This window comes from Terrapene carolina, unplaced genomic scaffold, assembly GCF_002925995.2.
Source record: "Terrapene carolina triunguis isolate 2854851 unplaced genomic scaffold, T_m_triunguis-2.0 Scaffold633, whole genome shotgun sequence".
Taxonomy (NCBI): domain Eukaryota; kingdom Metazoa; phylum Chordata; order Testudines; family Emydidae; genus Terrapene; species Terrapene triunguis.
Genome location: NW_020664984.1, coordinates 3203402 through 3212909, shown reverse-complemented (window position 1 = coordinate 3212909; position 9508 = coordinate 3203402). Strand labels below are relative to the sequence as shown.

General features: G+C 59.0%; 1 protein-coding gene across 1 annotated transcript; it reads left to right on the top strand.

Moving 5' to 3' along the window:
* The first annotated feature begins 335 nt into the window (after positions 1-335).
* On the top strand, positions 336-9030 carry NAGK (N-acetylglucosamine kinase). The gene is made up of 9 exons (XM_026659554.2): positions 336-413; positions 1356-1454; positions 1898-2039; positions 3079-3189; positions 4499-4611; positions 5407-5494; positions 8025-8122; positions 8278-8356; positions 8630-9030. The coding sequence occupies exons 2-9, from the start codon at positions 1395-1397 to the stop codon at positions 8815-8817; spliced, it is 879 nt and encodes a 292-aa protein (XP_026515339.1). The 5' UTR covers positions 336-413; positions 1356-1394; the 3' UTR covers positions 8818-9030.
* Positions 9031-9508: the final 478 nt, after the last annotated feature.

The following is a 9508-nucleotide window of genomic DNA, read 5'->3' as shown; positions in this document are numbered from 1 at the left end:
CTCTATGATTTCATGATCACTTTCACCCAAGCTGCCTTCTACTTTCAGATGCATGAAGGAAGAGCCAGTGTAGACAGGACGGGTGTCTTGCGTCCACCATGTCGTCTAGGCATAAGCAGAACTGCCTTCAAACTCGGTGGCTGAAGTACCTGAGCGCTAGTTCTGCTCCGCCATCCATGGGGAATCATGGCTCTGAATTTCAGGAGTCCGGGTGGGGCCTTTCCTAGAACTCGGACTCTGGAGCGGCTGCTCACCCAGCCTTGCCGGAGGGGGGTGGCATGAGCCCATAGTGCACTGAACTGACATGTGTGTGCCCTTGATTCCTTAGAGGGGGGACCCACTCCAAGGTGGTGCTGATATCCGAAGATGGCAAGATCCTGGCAGAGACCGACGGGCCCTGCACGAACCATTGGGTAAGGATCACGCAGGATGTGGCAGGTGCAGCTGGGGCTAGTGGGATCTGGGATGTTGTTACTGGGCGGGGGGAAGGGGAGGATGTGCTGGGGGTGATTGGTGATAGCCAGGGGGATTAATTTGCATGCCATTACCCAGGGTGCACTTCTTGTGGTCACTTTGTTACCTCTAATTTCCAAGCTCTGGGAAGAAGCCAGTTGGCCCCCACTAGGCCAGCAGAGAGCCCGTGCGTTTAACCCCTGCTGCGCTGGTTGAGTTACAGCCGGATGGGGAGCGCAGACTCATAGAACCAGTTAGGCGGACTAACATCGCGCCCTTGGTCCTCGGCCTGACGCCCCACTGAGGGGGGGGGGGGCTAAAACCCAAGCCCCCGGGCTGCTTGGAGGTGTCCGAAGTCCAGATCTCCGTTCTGATGCTGGGGTCCCCGTCTTCAGAATGGGCCCAACCCCAAGACATCAACCCGTTGAGATGTTTGAGCTCTGGATTCAGACTCAGCGGCTGCCCTTGGACCGGGGCTACGCTACAGACTCTGCCGGCACAGGGGTGTGGACAGGCGGGACCCCGACTGACAGAGCTGGGCTGGCAAAAGCCCCCAGTGTAGATGGAGCTACGCCAGCACACCCGTGCTTTTGCCAGTATAACGGGGGGACGTTGGGGTCGGCCTGGAATAAGCGATCCCAGCGCAAGCACAGTTTGGCTGGTATAAGCTGCATCCACACTAGGCTCCTAGTGTGGCCTGCTATGGTGATGGGTGTGGAACCCCCCCCCCCCCCCCGAGATCGCTGAGCCAAGCACTTCTGGGCAGGAAAGGGGGGATGCCTGGCTCTAGTCTGCATGTTAGTCCCAGTCCTGGGGGTGGGGTTCGCACGGGAGCAGCTTGTCCCCAGCACGCGGAAGGGTTTAATGAGAAACGTTTGTTGTCCTCCCCCCTCCCCGGCTAGCTGGTCGGCTCGGACAAATGCCTGGAAAGGATCAACGAGATGGTCAGCGAGGCCAAAGGGAAGGCAGGTGCCAACCCGCAGGTTCCCCTCCGCTCGCTGGTGAGTTACCCGTGCGTCGGCGCCACCCCTGCCGGCTCTGCGCCGTGGGCTGCTCAGGGGCGCAGTCAGATCAGAGGGGAGGGAAGGCGGGGCAGGGGAGGGAGGCTGGTCCTATGGCTAAAGCACAGGCAGGAGATTGGTGCCCTGTCTCAGACTGAGTCCTTGGGGTGTCCTTTTCCCTCTGGAGGGTGTCAGCCGCTCCCCAGTGCTGCCGGGTAAGAGAGCAGGGGAGAACCGAAGCGAATGGCGGGCGGGTCTGAGGAACGAGATGCAGAACAACGTGGGAAACGCTGTATGCTCAACACGAGGCCCGGCAGGCTAGGAGCTGCAGGAGCCACAGCTTGGGCTGGGCTGGGGCGGAGGGGGCCCGGGCTGCCCAGTGCTGGGGCGGGAGGGGCACACAGCTCTGGTTTGTCGGACTCACGCGGCGTGTCTGGGCGCAGGGGCTGTCTCTGAGCGGGGGGGAGCAGAAAGAAGCCCTCAAGAAGCTCATCGAGCAACTGCAGACCCGCTTCCCGCAGCTGAGCGAGAACTACTACATCACCACGGACGCCATCGGGGCGATGGCCACAGCTACCGACCACGGCAAGGACCACGCTCGCCCGGCTGGGGGCGCGGCTGGGGGAAGGAGGGTGCTGAGTGCTGGGTCCTGCTGGGGTTGGTGACTGGGGGAAGCCACGGGGAAACGGACACTATTATCTGCCTCCCATTTGGAGCCGCTTTGTTTCCGAGGCTTGGGTGGTGGCGTGGGAAGCTGCCCTGGGGGGGGTCTGAGCCCCGGCCTTCTGCCCCAAGGGGCTCCGACGGGGATTCTAGGGGGGGACGCTAGAGGAGTGAGGCGCCGCTGATGTGCGAGGGGGAGTGTGGCCCTGTAAACTGGGTGGTCTGCCCCGCTAAGGGCCTGGGGCCAGCCAACCTGTCCTGGGGCAGAGCCCTCTGAAGCCGTAGCTTGCCAGCGTCAGGTCACGCTGCCTGATGAGCGCCTGATTCCTACAAAGACTGAAGAGCCCCCAGGGGCAGGGCCACAGGAACGGTTGGCAGTACCACCACTAGGGGGAGCCCTCGTGGTCTCGCCAGTACTTGTGGGAGCACGGGGTAGAACCAGTCCGGCCGCAAGGGAAGCCCAGCGATCAGGCCCGCGTGCTCCTTGCTGGAGTCGCTTGCTGTGTGCGGAATAGCGTCGAAAGAGGGAACGACTGGCTCACGTGGCCCTGGCCAGGCTCCAGGGGTGGGGGACACCTCCCTGCACGCTGACTAGGGAAACCTCGGGAGCAGGGGTTCGTGGGACGGCTGGGAGAGGTGGGGCTGTGGGGAGAGTGACCCAGCTAGGATTACTGGGCTCGGCTGTGGCTGGGCCAGCCTCATGGGTGGGCAGCTGCCCAGGGTGCCGTGGTCAAGAGGCAAGGAGCAGAGCAGGCCAGGGATGCGAGCCTGCAGAAGGGAGCTTGGGGCAATGAAGGGGAGAGAGAGGCAGCAGGAGTGATCGGGGGGGTGGGGAGCCCGGAGAGGCAGCGGGGAGGTGGGGAGAGCTCGGGGCGGGGGGCAAAATACAAGTTCGCCCAGCATGCCATTTTTCCTTAAGGCCGGCCCCGATCACCTGTTGGCCCTTCCCTCTCACCTGTAGGTGGCGTGGTGCTGATCTCGGGAACCGGTTCCAACTGCAAACTCATCAACCCCGACGGGTCGGAGGTTAGCTGTGGAGGGTGGGGTCACATGATAGGAGACGAGGGATCAGGTAAGACCCGGGGCGCGTCTCCTGGCCGAGGAGTTCTGGGGATGATGGGGCTGGGCGGAGGGGGGCCTGGGCCAGCGGCTAGCTGTGTCTGATTGTTCCTGAGCCTGCGGCTGTCTCTCACCCCACCCTCCTCACCGAGTCCTCAGCCAACGGGCCTCTCGAGGGCTAATCGCCTGCCAGGGCCCTGGGGAGGCTGTTCCTTGCCCAGCGGGGTGGGTAGCTGACGCAGAGAGGCTGGAAGTCTCTCAGCGAGTGGCTAGCAGGGCCAGGAGTCCCTGGCTCTCAGATGAGAGGTGGCCTGGAGCAATGTATTGGCCTGCAGCGTTATCCTTTGGGGGAGCAGTGGCAGATCAGGAATTGAAGGGTAAAAGCTCTTATGGGAACATCGCGGTTATAATATATAACGCAGGAAAGCCAGAGTTACAGTTACAAGGCACTCGGATGTAGGGAAACTAGCAGGTATGGGATCTGAACCACCTTCATTCTGCCCCCCATGGAGATGCCCAGAGAGAACCAGAAACTCAGGCTCCCTTTCCCACCCGTAACGGTTTCCTCTTGTCGGTGATCTCACAAACGACTGTGTTCGCCGCGTAGCCGTTCCATGGTTGTGCTGGCCCCAGCCTCCTTTGTGCGCCATGGAAACAAACCCAATCAGACAAACGGCCCGCGGATGGCCGCGCTGGATTCTGTGGGGTTCTGTCGCCGGCAGTTCTTTGCATCTTGCAGAATCGAGCCCTGTAATTTCACGTGATCTAAGTCGTGAGACATGGAGCTAGCGTCTCTGCCGTGGAGACCTAAAACCGGTTCTAGACCGTGGGGCATGTTTTCAATTCTCCGCCTGCAAAGCTGTCCGAGTGGGCTGCTGTGGGTTTCCTAAAGCTCTTGATCTGAAAATAACACTTCTTAGGGCTTGTCTGCATGGGGAATCTATTCTGGAATAAGGTAGGTGTGAATTTAAAGGGCTGCCACTATCCTGGTCAGTTTCCCCATGTAGATAAGCCCTTAGAGTAGCTCTGAAAGGAGCGAAGATGGGAGGCTGGTGGTGTGAAGGGGGCAGAGTTAAGGTTACCTGGGTACTTTCCCTACTTTCTGAGGTTTGGGTTTCTTGTCAATGTTGCCTGTTAATGCTCAATTTCCTGGCTCTGTACTGGTGGCTTCTGGGTACCTCCAGCCTCCTCGCAAGGGTATTTCCTCTCCACCGTAACCAAGTCCATTATTGGCAGTGCTGGATCCAGGTCCGGCAGCCGTTCAGCTCTGGGTCGGTGAAGCCAGGCCTAACCGCCTGCCTCTTGCGGCCTCTGTTCTGCAGCTTTCTGGATCGCGCACCAGGCCGTGAAGATTGTGTTCGACTGCCTGGACAACCTGGAAGTGCCGCCCCACGACATCGGCTACGTCAAGCAGGCCATGTTCGATTACTTCCAGGTACCTGGCCGAGAGGGCGCGGCTCGAGATGGGGCCAGGCTGGGTCTGGCGTCTCAGAGGGGCGGAGAGCCTGACACTTCCGTGGGTGTTCGGCACCTCTTGTGATCAGGGCCCTGGGTAATAGCTGTTGGTCTCCTGCTTCCCCACAGCCTTCTGAAGGGCGCTGCTGTGAGGCATGCAGCATGGTATGCGCTGGCTTCTCTCCTGGGCATGCTCGCCCATGGGAACGCACACAGCCTGGTCCCCTGGAGTGACCAAACCTGGGTTAAAGCACGCAGGGGCCCTGTGCCCCCCCACCTTCCATAACTAGACAGCAAAGCACCCCTACCCCATACATCCCCCACCCCCACAGAGAGCCCCGTATGCCCCTCTCCATCTCACCCCACACACAGACCCCCGAATGCCCCCTCTCCATCAGCCCCCACTTGTCCTGACAGTCCCCCATATCCCCTGCCCCCCCACTCACCCCAACATCTCCCACCGCCCCCCACTCACTCCCAACATCCTCCACCCAAACGCTCCCCACTCATCCCATAGCCCCTAACAACTTGTCCCAGCCCCTCACCCACTACCCTGGGACCTTCCTTGCCACTCTCTGGTGCCTCACACCCCACCGGCTTAGCACTTCATTCCCATCCGGGGTTAGCGTGGCTCCTCCCGATCCTGGCCACGCAGCCCCGCGCCACTCGGGTTTGGTACGGCCGTCCCTCCATGCGGGGAGGCGGAGGAGTGGCTCCAGACTGCGCTCCGGCTATAGGCACACGCATCTCCCCTGCGTATCTTGTGTCCCCACAGATCTCTGACAGGATGGGCCTCCTGACACATCTCTACCGGACGTTCGAGAAATCCAAGTTCGCGGGATTCTGCCAAAAACTAGCAGAGGGTATTGGAGGGACTTTGTCTGGGGTGGTTTTGGTTAATCCTCCATTCTGGGTGTCTGGGCACGTGGTAGGGCAGAGACAGCCTGACGGGAGACCTGGGCGGGACCTTGTTCAAAAGGCTGGACTAGCTCGGGAGTGGGTTGGTGCTGCTGGCTCCCAGCACAAAGAGGAGGCAGCGTGTGGGAGCGGAGGACCCAAACCGTGGGCAGCATCTGCAGAGCATTCACCCCCAGGAAGGAGGAGCATTGCCTGGGGGGCAGAAGGGGTGACACTGAGAGAGGGGGAAACTCAGACTGAACATCAGAAGAATCAGACTCGGAGCCTGCCCAAGGGAAGTATTGGGGGGGCCCCATTGCGTGGGACTCAACTCCCAATGGGGGGGCCGTCCCGCACCGGCTGGGAGATGGGTCTGGCTGGGCTAACACAGTCTCTGCATCCCGCGGGGCCGTGATACGACTCTAGCTCCGCGCTTGGCAGTCGTGGGAGCCGACTGCGTCTCCATGAGCAGGGCTCCCGGAGGGGTGTTCAGTGCAGGTGTGATGCTGTGCCCCGCCCCTTCTCGTCAATCTCCGGGGAGTTATCTTCCCCCCAGGTTATACAATGAGCTTCACCCACTCCCCTGGACGTGCAGAGGCGGGCAGCTCCTTTCCGTGCGTGGGGCCAGGGGGCTGGCCCTTTCCTGCCATGGCTCCACTAACCCTTGCTAATTCCTGATTGGGGTTTTTTTTGCACGCCCCTGGTAGGATGAGCTCTGGGTACTTTGTTAAACCAGACAGAACTGGTTAGCCGCAGCCCGTCCCTCCAAAAGCAAAACGTCACCCCCCTGTCCCCGAGAGATGGCCCTGCAGTCACACCCCGGACTGCCAGAGTTTTGACTCTGACAAGGGAGAAGAGCCAGGGACTCCATGAAGTCATTCTATGGAGGTTTTTAAGGCCTGGCTTGTCGCAGCCCTGGCTGGGATGACTTAGTTAGGGTTGGTCCTGCTTTGAGCAGGGGGTTGGACTAGATGACCTCCTGAGGTCCCTTCCAACCCTGATAGTCTATGATTCTAAGTCACTAGGGTCTTGGCCACTGCTCTTACGAGGTGGGCGCTCAGATACTCGGGGGGTGGGGGGTGGGATGGAACCCTGAGACAGTGCAATATAGATCGAATTCAATATGGAAAGGGGGGTGGCTAGTTTGGATCTGCAAGCGGGAGCCCCACTTCGCCCCGCTCTTCTTTTCGAGATGCAAGAGCCTCTTCCCTGTTACGACTCCAGGTTGTTAGTGTGCAGTGCACACTCCTGGCTGGTTAAAGGGACTCATTAAACTCTTGGGATGTTACCAGGCTGCCCGAGCCCATGTGCTGGGTACAGCAAAGGGCATCTGAACAGAAAAGCTGATGGGGAAACTGACGTGTGCCTGTTCAGCTCCATGGTGCAGATACCTAGTGTCATTTTCATGGCTTCTTCCATGCTGCTGATTGCGTGGGGGGAGCGAGGGCACAGCACCTGGGAGACCGGTTCTACGCCTAGTTGGCCACATGCTCTCTCATTTGAGTAAGCGGCTTTCTGGGTCTCCGGTTGCCCCTGATTAGTGATAATGTCCCCACCTTGCTGTGGGGTTTGAGATCATCAGATGGAAGGTGCTAAAGCAAATGCAGAATATCTGCCTTTGGAGGACCCTGCTTCCACCTCAATAAGAAATTGGTGAGGGGGCTAGAATTCTTCTGATTCCAAGCTCTTCGCTTCTAGCACGCGATCCAGCCCCGGAATCCTGCTGTGATCCGGCTCCCTCTTCCCACGATGCTTAAGACCTGCCTCGGGCAGCTGCAGACAGTTCTCTAGAAAGGGTTCTGTTTCTGTGTCAGACGGCAGGTTATTTGTAGCGTCGTAACGTCAGTCAAGGATCAGGGCCCCATTGTGCCAGGGGCTGCCGAGAAGACAGTAAACCTCCCATGCAATTTACAATAACGCTCCCTGGGGCAGCTCTGACATGGCTGAATAGGCTGCATTGCAAACTGACCTCGGGTGTGAAAAGTCCACCCCCTGAGCCACAGTTATATGACCTAACCCCCGGGCTAGACAGCGCTCTGGTGGGAGAGTGTCTCCCGGTGACATCGGCCGTGCCTCTCGCGGAGGGGAGCAGCTCTCCTGGCCGTGTACTGGGATCTTCTCTAAAACCCTACAGCGGTGGGGGACGGGTAGACATGCCCTGGGTCTCTATACAGTGCAGGCTGTAAATTAACCGCCTCTATAATCCCCTTTTGGTCTAGGTCACTCAGCTTTGAGACTCTTCCCCTTCGGGCTGAAGTTTCCCAGGCACGTGCTCTGCCCCCTTGGTTAGAGAGTTCGAGCCAAATCCCTTTGGCCGCTTTTAAATTATCCGGGTGAAAATGTTCCTCGTAAATCTCTTTATGGATGGGAGCAAGACGAGCAGTGTTCGAACCAGAATCACGCCCCCTTGTGGCAGGAAGGGAACCTGCACTTGTGGCTGGCAATGCCCATCTGTAGCCACCACGGACCCTGATTTACTTCTCTTCTCCTGCTCAGGTGCCCAAGCGGGGGACCCTCTGTGCTGTCACATTTTCAACAAGGCTGGGGAAGTCTTGGCTCGACACATTGTAGCTGTGCTGCCAAAAATTGACAAGGTAACCACCGGGCGGCTGACTCCCCTGGGTCTGAAACACGCCTGGGAGATATTGCCTGCCTCGGGCCTCCTGCTCCGTCTGTGCTGTGCGGCGTTTTGCACCGATTCTCAGCAGCGCGGGCTTGGGTTGCAATCGCTAATTCTGCTTTCCCCTAGAGCCTCTTCCGCGGCGAGCTGGGGCTGCCGATCCTGTGCGTGGGCTCCGTGTGGAACAGCTGGGAAATGATGAAAGAAGGTGAGCCAGAAAACCGGGCAGAGCGGGAGGTCTTGGGGTGAGGGTGCAGGAGTGGAAGGGATCCGGGTCCTATTCCCAGTGGTGCCCTTGGGCGAGTCACTGAGCATCTGTGCCCCCATCCCTGCAAATGCCGAGTCTGCTGCCGTGTCCTGGCTCCCAGCTCTTGGGTCCCCGCCCTTTCGTGCGTCCAGCCCACCCCCTGCCTTTGAACGGCAACAGCTGGATTGTCTCGATTGGAACGTGACCAATTGACTCTCCCCCGTCCCCCTCCAGGGTTCCTCAAAGTCCTGAACCAGGCCCAGCGTCAGGAGCTGCACACCCTCTTCTCCAAGTTCACCCTCTTGAAGCTGAAGCACTCGTCAGCGCTGGGCGGAGCCAGCCTGGGGGCCAAGCACATAGGGCAGGCGCTGCCCCTGGACTACACTGCCAATGTGGATGTCTTCTACACACACTCCTTCTAGGTCCCCATGGGGGGACTCATCTCCTCTCCTTCACTCCGTGCCCAGGGCTCTCTGCCTGGGCAGCATCTGGCCGGGCAGCCCTACTTTTTAAATTGTTCCTTGGTTTGTATCTCTGGCGCAGCCTGGTGCGGGGGGAATCTATTTACATATCGACGGGAATTGCATCTGGCTTTTTGTATCAACGTGTTTTGTAATTCGTCAATAAAAGATCAGACACAGCTGACTCCGTCTGTCTCCTGGGAGCAGAATCTGTTATTTATTGTAGGGCCTACAGGCCAGAAGGTGGGCCCTGCTCTGAGCTCACAGGAACAATTACAGGCCACCTGTAGCCAGATCAGCTCTATGCATTAGAGTGGGGAGCAGCTCTCCGAGGATGGGGTGGAGGGGTGCAGGGAGGTGACTGGATGACAAGCGGACTGTCAAGCTGACTGAAATCCTCTCACTGAAACGGCTGTGATGGCAAACAGCTTTGACTGACCGGGAACTTCTGTGGGAATCGTTTCCGTTTTCTCAAACTTCTGCGCTTCCTTTTGGCCAGCTGAGAACGTTTTACTTGCTGAAAACTAAAACCCCCTTCCTCTAACGTATTTCAGCCAACCTTCTCATGGAGAATCACTTACTGACCAGCCCAGGCTGTGGAGAACAGTGAGCAGGAGGTCAGTTCAATGGTTGGAACAAGGGCTGGTTAGGC

Bases quoted from the DNA above. Each gene is read 5' to 3' on its own strand.
- NAGK (XM_026659554.2), top strand. From the start codon at position 1,395: ATGGTCAGCGAGGCCAAAGGGAAGGCAGGTGCCAACCCGCAGGTTCCC. The intron at 4,612-5,406 runs GTACCTGGCCGA...GTGTCCCCACAG, and splicing joins CCATGTTCGATTACTTCCAG to ATCTCTGACAGGATGGGCCT. The intron at 5,495-8,024 runs GTATTGGAGGGA...TCTCCTGCTCAG, and splicing joins CTGCCAAAAACTAGCAGAGG to GTGCCCAAGCGGGGGACCCT.